Source organism: Corvus hawaiiensis, chromosome 4 (genome assembly GCF_020740725.1).
Source record: "Corvus hawaiiensis isolate bCorHaw1 chromosome 4, bCorHaw1.pri.cur, whole genome shotgun sequence".
Lineage (NCBI taxonomy): Eukaryota > Metazoa > Chordata > Aves > Passeriformes > Corvidae > Corvus > Corvus hawaiiensis.
In genome coordinates, this window is record NC_063216.1 from 18,832,398 (window position 1) to 18,850,650 (window position 18,253).

At 50.5% G+C, this 18,253-nt stretch overlaps 1 protein-coding gene across 1 annotated transcript; it reads left to right on the forward strand.

The window, feature by feature from the left end:
- The first annotated feature begins 306 nt into the window (after positions 1 to 306).
- On the forward strand, positions 307 to 4,217 carry BHLHE41 (basic helix-loop-helix family member e41). The gene is made up of 5 exons (XM_048302194.1): positions 307 to 518; positions 776 to 839; positions 1,121 to 1,228; positions 1,450 to 1,561; positions 1,686 to 4,217. Exons 1-5 carry the CDS (start codon positions 457 to 459, stop codon positions 2,699 to 2,701), a joined length of 1,362 nt encoding a protein of 453 aa, XP_048158151.1. The 5' UTR covers positions 307 to 456; the 3' UTR covers positions 2,702 to 4,217.
- The last annotated feature ends 14,036 nt before the right edge of the window (positions 4,218 to 18,253 follow it).

Consider the following 18,253-nt stretch of genomic DNA (forward strand, 5'->3'; position numbering starts at 1 on the left):
CATCACGGCAGTAAGGCTGACGATGACAGCGACAGCGGCAGCAGCAGTAACACGGGGGGAAGCCGCTGTCTCGCAGGGCGGCCCCGGGCGGGCGGCGGGACCCCCCCCGTCCCCTCCCCGGTCCCGCCCCCGCCCGCGCCGCACGTGAGCCGGGTGCGCGGCTGGCTGGCGGCGCGCGTGCCCCGCGGGCAGGCGCGGCGGCGGCGGCGGGAGCTGCGGGCGTGTGCGCGGGGAGCGCAGCGAAGGCGGGCAGGGGGGGAGCGGCGGCGGCGGCGGCGGAGGCACTTGGGGGGGGGGGGGGGGGGGGACGAACCGCCGCACACTTTTGGCCACTGCACGGGAGAGGGGGGACGGAGGCTGCATGTGCGCAGCGTCGCTTGCGGATCTCCCGAGACTGATCTCAGCATCCCGCAGGCTCAGTCAAAAGCAGCGACGAAACATCAGCCGCTGCCAGACATGGATGAAGGAATCTCCCGCTTGCCGGAGAGGCAGCTACTGGAGCATAGGGATTTTATAGGGTAAGGCGCCGGGGCAGTATCTCCGTCTCGTATCTCTATGGCGTTTCGTCTTCTTGAGAAAGTGCTGCAAAGCGCTGGGAGCGGCGCCGGCTTCCCGGCGGGGCGCGGGCCTCGCCGCCTCCCTCCGCGGGCGGACCCGGGCGAGCCCTTGCCCGGCCCTTCGGGCAGAGCGCTCGGCGCCCGAGTGCCCACTCGAGGAGGTGCTAGGCGAGCTCTCGCTGCACTTGCCGACGCTGGATCTTTGTGTTTTTCTCCAGGCTGGACTACCCTGCCCTGTATATGTGCAAACCCAAAAGAGGCGTGAAGAGGGACGAGAGCAAGGTAAGAATAAGTTTCTGGGCTCTCTTCTCGCTTAATCGCTTGGTTGGGGTTCGCTAAATTTTGCAGCGTAGCTTCGCTCCCAAGAGCATCCCCGGGGGGCTGCGCATACAACTTGTCCCCCGAATCGCAAGTGGGTTTACGAGCGAGCTGACACGGCGGGGAGAGCGGTGCCTTGACGATAATTTGCGCGGCATGTGGTCCGCATGACATTTGTTTTGGTTTTGATCGGCGTTCCGAGAGACTCTGCCTAACACTTGGCTTTTCCGGGTTTTGCTAATTAGGAAACGTACAAACTGCCACATAGACTGATAGAAAAGAAGAGGCGAGACAGGATTAACGAATGCATTGCCCAGCTGAAGGATTTACTGCCCGAGCATCTGAAACTGACGGTAAGGTGCCCAGGAGCGTGTATGTCCATGCAGATGCCGGCGCCGGCAGCCTGCCCGCTGCGCAGCCCCCGGGACGCCGGGCTGCCTGCCTGCTGCCCGCCCGCCGTCCTGGCCCTAACGCCTCGGGGACCGGTCTCACCGAAGTTAACGGAGGCGGCGTTTGGCGGTAGCCAAAACGTGCCGGGAGGTAGCCAAGCCGCCCCCTACCCTTGCCTTTGCAGACGCTGGGACACCTGGAGAAAGCGGTGGTGCTGGAACTGACTTTGAAGCACTTGAAAGCGCTAACAGCCTTAACAGAGCAGCAGCACCAGAAGATTATTGCTTTGCAGAATGGTAAGCGGGGCCCGGGGGGCACCGCCGCTGGGGTGCACCGGGGGCGGGCGGGGGGAGGCCCGGAGAGAGGCACCGCATGCCGCAGCCGCGGGTAAACGTTGTCCCCGCTCGGTCTCCCCCGCAGGGGAGCGGTCCATGAAGTCTCCGGTGCAGGCCGACCTGGACGCCTTCCACTCGGGCTTTCAAACGTGCGCCAAGGAAGTGCTGCAGTACCTCTCGCGCTTCGAGAGCTGGACCCCCCGCGAGCAGCGATGCGCCCAGCTCCTCGGCCACCTGCACTCCATCTCCTCGCAGTTCCTCCCCGGCCCTCAGCTCCTCTCCCCGCCGCCGGGCCCCCTCAGCAAGGGATCCTCCTCCTCTTCCTCCCCGCCCGCCCCCCCCTGCGCGCCGGGCCACAAGCCGGAGGGCCAGGCTAACTGCGTGCCCGTCATCCAGCGGACTCACGCCGCCGAGCTCAGCGCCGAGACCGACACGGACACGGACAGCGGCTACGGCGGGGAGGGCGAGGCGCGCCCCGAGCGCGGCCCCGCGGCGGCGGCCGGCGGAGCGCTGCCCGCCCTGGCCATCAAGCAGGAGCCGTCGGGGGACGAGGTGCCCCCCGCGCCCAAGCGGCTGAAGCTGGACCGCGGCGGGAGCCCCATGCCCGGCCCGCCGGGGCTGGCGGCGCGGGGCGCCGAGGCGGCGGCGGCGGCAGCGGCGGCCGCTCTGGTCAGACCCGACGCCACCCTGCTGGGGTCCCTGATGGCTCTGGGGGCGGGCGGCGGCGGGGCCCCCTTCGGACAGCCGGCGGCGGCCCCTTTCTGCCTGCCCTTCTACTTCATCTCCCCCTCGGCCGCCGCCGCCTACATGCAGCCCTTCCTGGATAAAGGCAGTCTGGAGAAGTATCTCTACCCCGCCGCTCCCATCCCGCTCCTCTACCCGGGCATCCCGGCCCAGGCGGCCGCCGCCGCGGCCGCCGCGGCGGCCTCCTTCCCCTGCCTCTCCTCCGTGCTCGGCCCCGCTGAGAAGGCGGCGGCCGCCGCCGCCGGGCTGCCCCCGACGCCCCACCTCCCGCACCCCTTCGCTGCCGCCGCCGCCGCCGAGCCAGGCGAGGAGCCCGAGCCCGCAGCTGCCGAGGAGCCCGGCGCCGAGGGCCCGTGAGACGCCCCGGGGGCTCCCCGCCGCCGCTGCCCTCCCCTCGGACTGAGGGGCCGTCGGGCCGCCACTTGCGCCCCCGGTTTCCTATGGAGGGCAGGGGTCGCTGGGGCCGCTGATCGCCGGGAACTCGCGGCCGCGGGGCGCCGGGACCCAGCCCGGGGGAGCCCCGCTGCCGGGGCGGCAGGTCCCGGAGCGGCCCCCGCAGAGGACCGTCGAGGATAAAATTTGCTACTCAGTATTTTTTTAATGTTTGGCTTTACAAATGCGTAAATAAGGAAAACAACAACAACAAAAAAACCCCAAACAAAACACAACAAGAAGAAGGAAGAAAACATAGTAAGGATACTTTTTTTTTTTCTCTCTCTATAGAGTAATTAAATGTGGCACCTTATCTGGAATGGGTTTATACAGTGTGTCCCTAAGTCCCACTTGGGAACTTGCACTTGTTGTCCGGGAGACCTGGATGGGTTCAGGGTGAGGGCGGGGAGCGAGGCGAGGGAGGAAGGGCAGAGCCCAGCACCTGTGCTAGCACTTTATGGAGAACCGGAGCATGGAGGATGCACCCTGAGCCCAAACCTGCAGTGCCTTGAGCACCCGGAGATGCCACTGGCTCCAGCGAGTTTTGGGTGTGCAAGGGAAGGAGGGTCAGACCCATTACATAACGTTGTGTTTATTTCATTATTTTTTTGTGCTAAGGTATACAGGTGTGGCAAGTGCGTTTGTTCTCACCCCATCTTTATTTAATTCAGTATGTTCCCGAGAGATTTTTTTTCCCCAAACCTTGCTGTATAAAATGAATGTTACTGCACTGAACTACAAAAAGAAACCCCCTTCTCTCCCCCAAGAAAACACAGAGCAGCTTGTCAGCCTGAACTCATTTTATCCTAAATTCCAAGTGACACAAACAGGAGGCCGTAGGTAAACACCTCGCTGTGCAATCAGAAACAATTAAACCAGTTTGAGTAAGTTTCCCATATGGGTTCTTCCCTCATCCCATGCTCGAATACTGCGATTTCCCTTTCTGGAGACAAACCAGACGCCAGATAATCACACAGATAAAGCTTTTATAATAAGGCTTAAACCAAGACCTTGCCTAGATATTTTTAGTTTGTTGCCAAGGTAGCACTGTGAGAAATCTCACTTGAATGTTATGTAAGAGGTGAGACACCACAGCCTGGCGAGGAGTGTGTGCGTGTCCGGGGTCCGTCAGTCCGTTTGGTGCATCTGCTGCTGCTGTTGCTACTGTTTGCCTCAAACGCTGTGTTTAAACAACGTTACAAAAAAAAATCTTACTAGCCTACAGAGTGGCTGTATGTAAATAGTTGTTAATACATCCAATTAATGATGTCTGACATGCTATTTTTGTAGGGAGAAAAATATGTGTTAATGATATTTTGAGTTAAATATCTTTTGGGAGGATTTGCTGAAAAAGTTGCACTTTTGTTACAATGCTTATGCTTGATACAAGCTTATGCTGTCTTAAATTATTAAAAAAAAAATAAATCCTGTCTGCAAGAAACCAGCTGTTTTAGAACAGTTTAGTATGTGATATATTAGAAATCAATCTTTATATTCAGTATTTTCCAGCACTCCATAAATTCTATTATCTAAATATTTCCACACTATTTTGTGATTAAAAGAATTCTTACTAAGGAATAAAAACTTTAATACACAAAATGGGGTTGTCTGCTAATTAAAAATGCAATGATAATACATAATAATTGGTGCATTGAGCTTCAAACTGTATGATTGCGTGGCTGACAATGATTTAATTCACATTTTTAATCTGGGTTTGAATTTTCTGGGTTTTCTTTAACTCTCTTTGGCAAACTCTGGTTTAATATATGCACATTTCACAAAGCAAAGTGTGGAACACACAGGTTTGTTCCTGACTTTCTTCCCCTCTTCTTTTTGCAAAATATTCATCTTTAAAATTAACACTTGACAGCCCTGGTGCTCTCTTTACTCACAAGGAACAAACTTTACGATTTGCCTGACAATCTAATGACGTATCATAGTCTCTGCAGGAATGAATGATGGGTGTCCCAGCTTGGAAACACTCTGTGACAACTGAATATTTTGTGGTGGGGGGGAGAGCAAGAGGAGGAATAGTGGTGGAAGCAGGCAGATCATAGTGCGGAAATGCAGCACCCTAAAGGCTTCCACAGATTGAATAGCAGAGCTGTAGATCACCTTTCCTTGCAAAAATTCTTGCAGGGATATAAAATTAGAGGAACCCCTCAGACAGTAGCCAGTGTTTACGTAAGAGAGACGAAGGGAACGTTCCGTGCTCCCTCTGCTGGTTCTCCCATACCGGTGACTACACGGACAAGGAACAATCTCAATCCTTTAAAATACAGGAGGAATTATAAATTGGATGAAAAATAAGCGCTCCTTTTAAATGACTCGAGTAGGATTGTTAAGAAATAAAGGTCTTCACATGGAAGCTGTAGTAAATTTAATTCCTATTAGAGAAACAGGCAGGCTATCTACAAATACCAGTGGACACATAGACATGTTTTTTTCCATAAATAATGGACCAAAGGCTGCTACAGTGCACCACTCTACCTGCTGAAGTCAATTACTAAGTAGGGAAATGGGGAAAAAATCTGCGTCTGGCTCCAGCTGTCTTTGGATCTGGTTCTGCTCCCTGCGTTGTCACAGGAATGAAAGTGAGCTGGGCTTGACCCTTCCCCTCGGTAACTTTGACCTGCATACTTGAACAGCTTAACACTTGCTAGGCCACCAGTTAGGCTGAGATGAAGGTGTTCGTGTATTCCAACTCCTCCTGCCAGCCAGGGAAGCGGCCTGCCTGAGCACAAAGCTCTTCCTACCAGTTCACTACACACACACAAAGGGTAGAGCCACAGGCACTTCTTAAAAAGCTCCTGAAGAGCACAGTGTAAAACCTGAGCATGAGCAAGGCTTTAGGTCTCCTTCAAATTTCCATCCTTTGGGAATATGAATCGGTTTGGGTTTCACTGGGCTATAAACCCAGATCCTTAGAGGGCTTTATGTACAGTAAAAGGAAGGCTTGCTTTTATTAGCCCTTGAATCAAACGTACCAAATGACTTCACACCAAGTCACAGCATCAGTGGAATCTATTAAATTTTATGACATAAAACATAAAGACAGATTATGTGTATTCTAATAATCCCAATGCCTAACAAAAGCAAACATGGGGAAAAAAAGGTTTGTAATTGAGGCTGATAACCCACGGCAAAAGGCAAATGACAGGAGGTATTCCAGTGTCAGCCTTAATTATTAAATTCCAGGAATCCTCAGATCCTTATGGAGCCTAAATCAATTTGTATGTCTTGAATTTTCTTGAGGTTAAAAACAATCACAGAAATACTGGACAAGAGCCTCCCATCTTTAAATATACATTCCCTTATGGAAGTGCTGAGAGTGCAGGACTGGGTGCTACATTTACTGTTTACACTTGAATCCATATTCTGTTGTCCCATAAACCACAAGATAAGAGATGCAAGCTTGATTTCGTAAGCAATAAACTTTGAAAACAGATTTTATAATCCAGTATATTATAGTGGCATGACAGGCTCCATTAGAGTGTGTTAAATAAGGATGGTTGGGATTTTTAAACCACTGGAAGGCAATGTCATGTACCTCCAACTGAAGGACAAGGAATTTTTATATTTGGAAGGATTAAAGTTACAGAACTTGACTATCAGCCCTGTTTGAGAAAGGCCTGACCTACCATTTAAGTCATGTGAGTCCTTTTCTGGAGCATAATGGGCCTTGGAGTAGGTCCCGAGTTTGTGTTTTGGACCTTTTTTGTTTAATTTTCACCTCTAGTCAGGGCAGACTGAATGTCTGACATCCAGCAAGCCTGGGGACTGTATGCAAGGTGTGTTTCAGTACCTCTAAATTCCTAGTCTGCCCTGTAACCTGGGTCTTGCAACGCATTTCCTTTTCCCTTCAAACCTCAGCTCTTGGAATCATCCCTGCCTTCTTTGAGAAGTTTCCTGCCTTCTGGTTGCAGAAATGAACACGAAAATACAACCTTGGAGAAAGAAAGTAACAAAAATGCTGAATTTCCTCTCTGCAAAAAAAAAAGCCTTGGACTTTTTAGAGCCAGTTTCACCCTTCAGGAAAGCCTGAATCTCTGTTGACTATCTCTGGTGCTCCTGCAGGCTCAGAGCAGCTCGCTGGGAAGCAGCAGAGAGAAACCAGTGGCTCACCTGCCGCCAGCAGCAGCTGCGTGAGCCCCGGACACGTGTGGGCTGGATGTGAGCAAGGGCGAGCTGCTCCGCTCTCTGCAACCTTCCCGTGGCTCCAGCATTTCAGCCTGCAGGGCTGTCAATCTGTCACAAGCACTACATCCATGGCAGCCTCGATGACGGCGCTGCCGCGGGCTGCAGGAGCTGCCCTGCCTGGGACAGGCTGTTCTGCCTCGCTGAGCTCACGGGGTACCCAGCGGCAGCGCACCTGCTGCTGCCGCCGCTGCCTCTTCCTGGGCTGCAAACATTCCCCTCCCTGCATGGCCCTCCCCGAGGATGCAGCCAATGCCTGGGACAGGCAGGAAGGCATTTCTTTATGTTTCAGCAAGCAGGGACTGTGATCCCAGGCAGCTCTACCATGTCATGGGGACCAGGGGGAGTTGTTTCTCCTGCCTACATAAAGCCCTGTTGGTTGGGTTTTTAACTTTGCTTTTCACTAGATGTTTTTTACGGATGTGACCAAGGCACTCTCACAACTAAGTAATTTCTAGGGAATAATCTCAGGAAAAGAGCCATGCAAATATGGCACCTTCCTCCTCAGCAGAAAATTGTCTCCCCAAGTGTGTTTGGATTAATACCTGCAGCACAGAGCCACATGAGCCAACAGATGCTGAAGTGGATTCTGTTCTCACTGTACAAGGTTGCCAAGGCTCCAGCCCTTCTGTGGGTGGCAGGCAGGCCCATAGACTTCCTTACATATGATGTTGTTTGCAAAGAAGCCCCTCTAGGTGGGGGCAGCAGCCCCTCTGCGTGGGCCTAATAATTATAGACTTGGCTGGAATGCACTGCATTGGCTTCAGGTTTGGAGCCTGTGAGTAGTGACCCTGACCAGCATTTCTGTGGTGCAGAGGTCACGGCTTCCAGCAAAGTTCCTAAGACTGGGCCCTAGGCTCCAGCTGAAAGACCTGGAATATGAGTATCTCCATCAAAACCATCATAAACCACCAAGAGCAGACTCTGTAGCAATAAGGCAGCCTGAAACGCAGAAAAAAAGCTTCTCTTCACCGAATCCCAGAATGGGTCAGGCTGGAAGGGACCACAGTGAGTCATCTGGTCCCACCTCTCTGCTCAAGCAGGACCATCCCAGAGCACATGGCACAGGATCGAATCCAGATGGTTCTGGAATCTCTCCAGTGAGAGAGACTCTATATCCTCTCTTGGCAGCAAGATCTCCAGATGTGTTTGCAGGACTCCTATTACGAGTAGGAGAAACTGAGTGTCTCCTTTTCACATGTCAGTTGAACTCTTGTTCTGCACAGGACGGAGAGGCTGGAAAAGAACTAAAGATGGAAAATCTTTTTATGCTTTGCTTGAAATGAGAGGGCATAAGTCTTAAGATGCACGGGGGGAGGTTAGACATGAGTAAAAATTTTTTCACTGAACGGGTCATCAGACATTGGAGCAGGCTGCCCAGGGAGATGGAGTCACTGTCCCTGCAGGTTTTTAAGGAAGGACTGGATGTGGCACCCAGTGCCATGGTCTGCTTGATACGGTGGTGTTCAGTCATAGGCTGGACTCGATGATCTCAGAAAACTTTTCCAGCCTAAACGCTTTCTGTGATGCCGTGAAAAGAGAAGGTCTGCCCCACTTGTGCACGCTGGGTTTGTTCGGACGGCAGGAGCGTTCAAGCAGCGCCTGTGCACACACTAAGCACGTCGTTGCGGACAGCAGTCCTGGGAGGCACCGCAGGGGGCAAGGGGCCGCTTTGGGGTGACTTTGCCAGAGAGTCCCCTGCAGCCCGGCCGGTTCCCTGGCGCTCCCGCCCTGCTCCGTGCCGCTGTTCCTCCCCTCCGCCCCGCCCGGCGCTTCCCGGCTCCCGCCTCGGTCCGAAGTGCGCGCCCGGCCCTCAGGCCGCCGCCGCCGCCGTCACGCGCGCGCCCGCGTGACCGCCGCGCACGCTGCCCGGCACGTGCGCGCGGGGCCGCGCCCGCTGCGGGGAGGGCGGGAGGGGCGGGGGGCGGGGCCAGCGGCGGCGGCGGCGGCCATTGGCAGGCGCGCGGCTCGCGCTCCGCCTCCCCGCGCGCGGCCCCCCCTCCCCTCAGGAATGGCCGCCCCTGGGGCGGGGTGGAGCTGGGGCTCGTCTGACACAATCACAGGATCTACGAGGCTGGAAAAGTCCTCCGAGATCGTTGAGTCCAACCTGTGACCGAACACCACCGCGTCAACCAGACCATGGCACTGAGTGCCACGTCCAGCCTTTCCTAAAACACCTCCAGGGACGGTAATTTCACCGCCTCCCTGCGCAGCCCGTTCCGATGTCTGATCACCTTTTCTGTGAACAAATTCTTCCTACTCTGCACTGCTGCGGTCTCACCTTGATTACTGTGTGCAGTTTTGGTCACTGCAATATAGCAGAGAGATTAAGCTGTTAGAATGTGTCCAAAGGAGAGACATGAAGATGGTGAAGGGCCTGGAGGGGAAGCCACACGAGGAGTAGCTGAGGGCACTGGGTCTGTTCAGCTGGAGAGGAGGAGACTGAGGTCAGAGCTCACAGCAGTTCTGCAGCTTCCTCACCTGGGGAAGAGGAGGGGCAGGCACTGATCTCTGCTCTGTGTGACCAGGGACAGGACCTGAGGGAACGGCTGGAGCTGTGTCAGGGGAGGGGTAGGGTGGATATCAGGAAAAGGTCTTTCCCCCAGAGGGTGGTGGGACACTGAACAGGCTCCCCAGGGAATGGTCACAGCCCCAAGCCTGACAGCTCCAGGAGCTTTTGGACAACTCTTGGGCACATGATGTGACTCTTTGGGACTGTGTGTGCAGGGACAGGGGTTGAACTCGATGATCCTTGTGAGTCCCTTCCAACTCAGCTCATTCTGTGATTCTGTAATGTCCAATCTAAACCTCCCCTGTCCTCTCAGAAAGGGTTGTCGAGAGGTTCAGAGTCCCAGCATTCAAGAGGTTTGCTCGATGCACATTGAGCAATCAGAATGCAACATTATGCAGGTATGGGCCAATTCTGTACAGAAGATAATAAAGACAAGAGGTTTACAGCCCTTGAGGGCATCAGCTGGAGGGTTAATAAATCAGGGAAAACCTTAGTAGAGGCTGTTTTTTTAACTTAGATTCTTCTGAAATAACAATGTTGTTACTGTGATGTGGAATCATGGAATGGTCTGGGTTGGAAGGGACTTTAAACACCATCCAGTTCCATCCCCCTGCCATGGGCAAGGACACCTTCCACTATCCCAGCTTGCTCCAAGCCCCATCCAGCCTGGCTTTGGACACTGCCAGGGCTGGGGCAGCCACAGCTTCTCTGGGCAACCAGGGCCTCACAGGGAAGAATTTCTCCTCATATCCAATCTAAACCTGCTCTCTGTCAGTGTGAAGCCATTCCCCCTTGTCCTGTCACTCCATGCCCTGTAAATAGTCTCCCTCCATCTTTCCTGTAGGCTCTTGTAGGTCCCTTTATTTCAAAACAGTTGGTGGTGGCAGCACTGATGCAGTGGCACCTGTTGGACAGAACAGCAAGATCAAAAGGTAACACAGACACCTAAGAGGAGAAACTGAGGCTCCAGCCATGATATGCTGCATGTTTATGCATTTTATGTTGTAAACTCACTGGAATAAGAATGGATCTTCATGGGAGCTGGGGTAGGCTCTGGTACTGTGGTTTCCTCTTCCCCCAAGTGCAGATTTTAATCAAACAGGCTGAAGCTATTTCTCAGTAAGTGACAGCTTAATGATTCTGTGCAAACTAGGGCAAGATCCACCAGAGAAACAGCGCACATGTCTCTGAGAGCAGCTTTTGGCAGAGGGAGCAGGAGATGCAGAGGTGAACCTCCCAGGAGGAAGAATATTCAATCCCAGTCACCTACTGAGATATAAATATTTTAGGTCCTGAGCCATGACTCAAAGGCAGGGCTGCTCCTCTTCCAGCGTTTTGTGTGAGGAGTGGTGCCCTCTGTTGTTCCAGGGAGAAGCTGCTGAGAGTTAGGGAACTGAAACCACTAATGTGAGGTGGGTTTGTTTTCTCCAGACTCTTACAGATGCTCTGGTTTGGACATACAGGGTCTGTCATGCAGAATGCACTGCCATCAGGACTTCATTTTCCAGAGTAAAGTCAGAAATGAAATGTGTAGAGGCAAATGGACCAACATGACTAGGAAAAAAATGCTTAAAAAATGAGGGAAGCGTGTAGAATAAGCAAGAATCCCTTATTAGCTGCTACAAAGGTAATTGAAGGGTATGGGAATGTGTGTGGACAAGGGTCAGAGTTAAGGCTGCCCGTGTTTCCTTCAGCATCTCCTGGTCTCTGAGAAAGAAGGAGCTACCTTTGCTTAACAAGCTGCCATCATTCGATAATCCTCCTGGGCACTCCTCATCTGTCTGCAAAGGAAAATGTGTTTGTGTGAAGCTGGGCTACATGGGTTCCTGCTCATTGGCACAGCACAGAAGCTGTGTTAGCAGTGCAGTATGCTCTGCAGAGCGCAGAAATAAGAACAAAAAGATACATCCACGTCTGCAAAACGTGGCTTTGAAAAATGCCTAACTGGTCACAGGGCTAATTCTGGTGTTGTAAATGACAAGGTAAGTACAGTTATTTAAAACGACCTTTGAGAGCAATCTGTGTGCCATGCCCCAGGAGCCAGCCGTGGGAAGCATGCTCCCATCAGTGTCCTACCAGGCCCAGAAGGCATTTGCAGGAGTCCAGCTGTTTGCTGTGATTGCTGAACATGCAGAGTTTGCAATACCTGCTTTTAAAAGTACACAGTAATGTCACAGGATTGCTTGAGTTTAGTAACCCCAGGGCAGTGCATTCCAAGGGGTAGAGGGCAATTCAGCTGCCTGGCAGAGCCAGTAGAAAAGTACTGCCTGTCCCTAGCTTTTGTTTTCTGCAGAGATCAACACCTGTACCTTCAGGAACAAAGCTGCCTGGGCTGGGGCAGCACCCTGGTAGTTTAGGGCTACTCTAGCACTTTCCCTAGTGGGTACAGTCACATAATAGAACAGAATCACAGAACGGCCTGGATTGCAAAGGACCTTAAAGATCATCCAGTTCAACCCCCTGCCATGGGCAGGGGCACCTTCCACTATCCCAGCTTGCTCCAAGCCCCATCCAGCCTGGCCTTGGACACTTCCAGGGATGGGGCAGCCACAGCTTCTCTGGGCAACCTGTGCCAGGGCCCCCCCACCCTCACAGGGAACCATTTCTGCCTCATATCCAATCTAAACCTGCTCTCTGTCAGTGTGAAGCCATTCCCCCTGCCCTGTCACTCCAGGCCCTTGTCAAGAGTCTCTCTCCATCTTTCCTGTGGGCTCCCTTCAGGCACTGGAAAGTCACACTGAGGTCAGACCATCTTTATTTGTACAAGCCTGTGAAGAGGGATCTCCTTTCCCCAGATGTTCCTGATGCACCCACACAGCAGTGCCTTCAGGATGCAAGCCTGACTCCTCAACTGAAGGCAGCTCCACATCGCAGGAGTCTTGTGAGCTTCTGGCTGACAAGAGAAGCAAGAATAAAATAACTAAGCAGAGTTACCTGAAGAGGAAATCAAAACACTCGATCATGCAAGCAGCTGAACTCTTGCATATGCTGAAACCAGCGTGCTAAAATCAACGGTAAATGAAGATACTGATTTTGCAAAGTTTTAAGTTTGAAACAGACTAATTAGATCTCGAAGGTAAAACCTTTATTGGTTGAGCCTGGCGCAACACTTGCTAAAGGAAAGAATAAGTCTCACCTCTTTTGAAGTGCTCTCATTATTCAATTTAGAAGGGATATAAATCCTCTGCTATCAGGAAGAGGTTTAACCTCTGACTGAAGGGTTAGGGAGAGCTTCCTCTCCAAGTAAGTTATTTTGGTAATGCCACACCAAGGGTAGTTTACTATTGAGCTGCCTGTGCCCAGTCAGCTCTTTCTATAGAGCACAAGGCAGAATGTTAGGCCAGATGGCCCCCAGCCTGACTGAACCATTGCCGGACAACTCTGTGTTGTTCAGAACAGATTTTTAGCAAATGATCCATGTGCAAAAGTCAGTACTTGGAGATGAAGGGCTTGTACTCCTTCTGGGAAAGCCCTGCACATCCCTGCGCTTTAGTTTCCCAAGCTGATAGAAGGGATAATGACATCTAATGAGTTAACTACGTACATATATATGTGTGTGCATATATAAAAGTTGTATGATTGGGATCGTTGTTACACAGTCATACTAACGTAAGAAATTAGGTTTTTCCTTGGGAATTTCAGGCTGTGTTCTGCCACTGAACAAAGATGTTAAACAAGGTACTCACACTGCCCAGGCTCCTGCTTTTGCAGTTGCTCACAGCACCTGAATTACGTGCTTGTCCTGTGTGGCTGCACCCAGGGGCACTCCATTCTTCCTACCAAAGGAGGGAGATGTTCCTAGAAGTAGGGGCCTCCTGCTGTAAAGTTCCTCAGATAATGTACAAAGGTAGCAGCAAGAACTTTATTTAGAGCAGGACATGAGGTACGGTACTGCAGGACTGATTATTCATTGCCCTGTCAGATGCCAGCAGCTGCACTAATTGGATGGCAACATCTTTAAATGATCTTTAACCTCAGAACTGAGCAGCAGGGAGTCTCTGTGCTCAGACATGCTGAAGGGCGCTCATTCTGGGCAGGACTCCGGTGTAAGTGTAGCTGAGGTGTTTGTTAGTTAATTATATTTATTTGGAGCATGTAGAAAACACTTTGGAGTTGGCAAACAACAAAAAAAGGCACCTTCCTACAATTCTAACTTGTGTGCTTTAGCTCTTCAGCCACTAATACCAAAGGGCACTTGGGTATCTATGGAACATTGTGAGATGGCAGCCTGTCATGGTGCGTTACTGGTTACATGCACATTGCTAGAAGATCCCAAGACCTGTGGAAATACTGGAACATTTAGGACCACCAAGCAAATCTCAGCCTGTTCATTCAATTGTTTCTATCAACTAGGTACCACACACTCCCAAGCAGCATCTGCAAAATGATTTAGGCTGCCTCTGGTAATAGCACCACTTTGCAAGAAGAGAGTTGAGCAAAAGTTGAAATGAAGTTTTATTCCTTTACTTGCTTCTCCTTTCTACCCCTTTAGAAAAAGAAGTCTGCTTAAAGATAAACAAGAATTCACCTTCAGAAACCCCCAGCTCCCCTCAGCACACCTGCATCTTGCTCTCACTGCAAAGTAAAGCTAACTCTTGAGTGACTTCTTATCACCCTCTTGGTAGGATATAAAAATACACTTCATGCAGCAGTATCTGGATGGCACAGCCAAGTTCAGGACCACATTGTGCTCAGCACTATTTGCCAAACAAGTAGGAATCGAGACGCTGTTCCCCACGGGGCCTGCCGTACGTACAGACAAAGTCAAAGGGGATGAGGCAGTATTATCTCAGGCTTACAGCTGGGGGACTCCAATCCACAGGGATTATAGTATCTTGCCCAAGGTCACGCACAGGAAATCTGTGGCGGAGCTGGGAAATGAAACAAGAGGTTCCCAGGCACAGGCACATACACCAGGCACAGGACAGTATCTAAAATGGAAATGTTCCAACCCACACCTGTATAGGTTTCACAAAGCTTCCAGGCCTGCTCAGAAACTTTAGGAATGACATCATTTGTGCGTTGGTTACACCGACATTGTGACTAAGACACGTCTCTTTGTAAGTGTTACTGTGTCCTTTCTGAACGAACACGTTTAAAGTTGGAATGTTGGGTGCCTTAAGCAATTCCCTATCACGTGCTGTGTATTCCTAGAAAACCTACTTTCCATCGCAGTGTGTGGCTGCTGCATGTACTGCTGCCCTCTCGTGTGGGCCTGCTGGGAACTGCAGCGTTGGCACAGTCGAGAGGACATGATTATCTGGTGCCTGCCCCTGGCACAACCTTTCACCCCAGCCCTACAGCTAATGGACATTGTTGCCTTTCTCATTTGCTGTGTCGCTGTCTCCTTCCACGCTCGTTTTGTGCACGACACAAGCGACATGACAATGGAGAATCCAGGTCACAGTCTTGGCAGCCACGCTGCAGATCTGCCCGGTGAAGGGAACACTTAAGACAACTTTGTAGCAACAAAGCATAGTCAAAGGTCAGCTGGTGCTCTGGGGTTTCTCTTCAGCGTGCCAGGAGGGCCAGTTCCACCTCATCGATCAAAGTTCACCTCAGGCTGACTAGGACTGCTAAAGCCAAATCATCTGTTCTGGGCACATAACATTTCATGAGCAGCAGTTTGATACACACAATAAAAGTTGTGACAGGTAGTAATTTAGGAGAAGCTCCACAGGCAACCACAAAGAAATTCCAGTTATTTCCCACTTAAAGGCTGGCCTGAATTTCATTTTAGCAACAGCTCCTGATGGTACTTCTGCGATACCATGTCACTGGCTCCAAAGCTGGATGATTCACTTTCCATCACACTGGCAATGGAAGGGACCTCAGGGCAAATACGAATCAGGTTAAAGGTGTTCTACTTGGTCTACATCTCACTCCCTTCCTTCCACCACTCTCCCTTTTTTTTGGTTGTTTTTTGTTTCTGTTTTAACCAGAAGCCCTCCTCTTTAAAATACCTAGGCAGGTAATTATTGGCTCTCATTTGTGTTGCATTGGATAAGGTGGGGTTTTAAAGTACAGTTTCCAGAAGCCCAGCTGGAGCTCTTCTGAATACTTTTTCTTCAAACTTTTGCTCATTAAAAACAAATCATAGGAAAATTTTCTTCCCTACAACTTGACCCAGGATTGAATATTAGATCTTTTATGCTGCGTTTTTCTACTAAGTCTTCCAATTACCAACTATCTTCCTCCTTTTGCAGAGGGGTAGAACAAGACAAAGCGTGTAGCTGAAACAATAAGCACAGTCTGGTGTAGTGGTATTTCACCTCCATCAGCTTCCAGATGTCTGAACAGAAGTGTGATGACACTGTGATGACACTCTCTCATTCTGCCAGAGATGGCAGAGATCCCTGTAGCCTTTCCACAGCCAGGGATTCAGATCCAAAATGCCTCTAGAAATCAAACTTCAGATTGCATGGGGGGGGGAAATCCAGGGCTGTCTGTGTGGCAGCAAGGAGGGAGGCACACAGAAGTAGCATGAGGACACTGGCAATGCCTGAGTTCCTCAGACAAGCACTGAGGTTGCTCAGGGAAGTTGATCAGCTCTGATTGCATCAGTTCCTTGTTACACTAGCAAATGCCAAAGAGGCTCTTTTCCAGTCAGCCCTGGACAGCACACAGAACTCACTGCAAAGGATGGAAAATAGTACACAGCATACCGACCTGGAAAAATGGAACAGAATAGACCAACTGAGATTGTCTCCACCCAGTATTTCTGGAGAAAGTTAATGATGAAGCAGTGCTGACCCAGAAAATACTCATTAACACTAGCTGCAATATCAAAGGTAGCAAATGTATCATTTTCAAGCAAGGCAATAATGGGGACCATTGCTCATTGTGCCCTACTTCAGACACCAGACATCTTAGTTGAAACAATCATTAAAAATTTGGGTTATAAAGGAATACTACCTAGCTGACACAGACGTGACAGGCAGAAGAATTCAGTACGGCTTCTGAATGAAATGGATCATTGATCTGGCCTGGTTTTGCAACTCATTAGTGGTCCAGTTACACTGAGCTAGTTAGTGCTGCAGCAGCCACATACAAATACACTGCTTTGTTCTTTAAAGGCAAAGCAAAAGATCAGAACCATCAGCTGTAGCCCTGGCTCTGCTGAGCATGCTGGGAAACCTTAGTTACCACAAAAGCCAGCCAGCTGACTGGCACAGGAGCAGGAAAGGGCACCTTTCAGGAGCACAGGGCCTCCACAACTTCCACAGCCCTGACAACAACAGTGCCACGTGCTAGGGCTTCAGTGGAGTTCATGGCATTGTCTTACTGCCAGTCAACAGTGCCACTACTGTTAGCTCATTTCTCCTCACATCTAATGAGATTAGGCTCCAGTTAGCTTAGGAAAATCCATTTGTTGGGATATTAAGAGTAAGGACTGCATTTGGATGGCTTAAATCACAAGTCTCCAGCTGTATCAAGTTCCCAGCCTTGATTAGCTCAAAAGATCTTAAGCAATTTTCACACCCTCTCTGGTCTCAGCACAGTAACTACACTTGAATCTGGCCTAAAAGGCCTTCTGCTCCTTGTTCAAAGATTAATTTCTTTCTGCTCCCTGAAGCATCAGGGGACCCTGCATTTGTTGTGGGAAGAATCTGTACATTCAGTTCTTCTCCCTGATCACCTCCAAGTGAACCTCTGCCTCTTTGCTTTAGGTTATACTTTCCCCGAGTCACTAACCAATTCTGTCATTTCAGGGTTACTGTTAACCTTAATAACAGTTCCTCAGCTGAAAACAAGCTCCTCGTCTCTCTTGCAGTGCCTGGGCTTTATTTGATTGAGATTACAATACACTTCCAGTAAAGGAGCTCTCTCGTCTGCCACAGAGGCCCCACACCAACCAGCTGTGTGTCCCACACCCCAAGGAAACTGCCATTTAGGAGAGCTCCTGTGGCCTAATGCTCGACACAGGGCCATTTCTGGAACTGTTTCAGCTGGACACACCAAGCTTGGCTTTGGTCCTGCCTTCAGGCCCCGTGTTCTCGAAAGAGTCCCAGCAGCTCTGAGACGTGTGACATGAACAATGCAATCCCAGCAAGCCATGAACTGTAAAGACCCAAAGTTTCAGAGGGGAATTTATTGTATGGGATCATATCCAATATTTTTTGTCAACCATTCATGAGAATAATAAAAAATAGAAGCTTTTTAAATGACAAAAAATATAGTTACATATAATACAGATTTTCATCTTGCATTGAAGTGGAGCACTAATAAAATGCTCACTCATGTTTTCACAGTTTGTGTTGCTTCTCTAGGTTAAAGCATCAGCAACTCAAATGTTCCAGTCAGAACCCCTAGTTAGCAGTTTCATAGGATGATGGTGAGGGTGAACGCTCTCAGCATTCTGACACACTTCACAGGTAGAGCAGGCACACTTGATCCATTTCAGAACTATTAAAATTTTCAGAGGTACCAGCTACAATTGAGGCATCCTTGCTGCAACTGAAAGGGTTTTGTATCAGAACATGTTTTTAGGCCCCCTTTTTAGTCAGAAACACATCTATGGAACACTCAAGAGTGTGCTTAAAGCCAATCTGGTTCAAAGGGCTCCAAGTTGATCCTCTGTGACCCCCTTGTTCTGCCCTCACAAGCACTGCACACAGGCACAAAGCTCTAACCAGTACTTGATCACATGTGTAAAGTGCTTGCAAGACCACAAAGGATTTAACATTCTTCAGCACTCCACTTAGAGACCTAAAGGCATTCACTGCATACATACATTTAGGTTATTTACTACACACACTTAACACTCA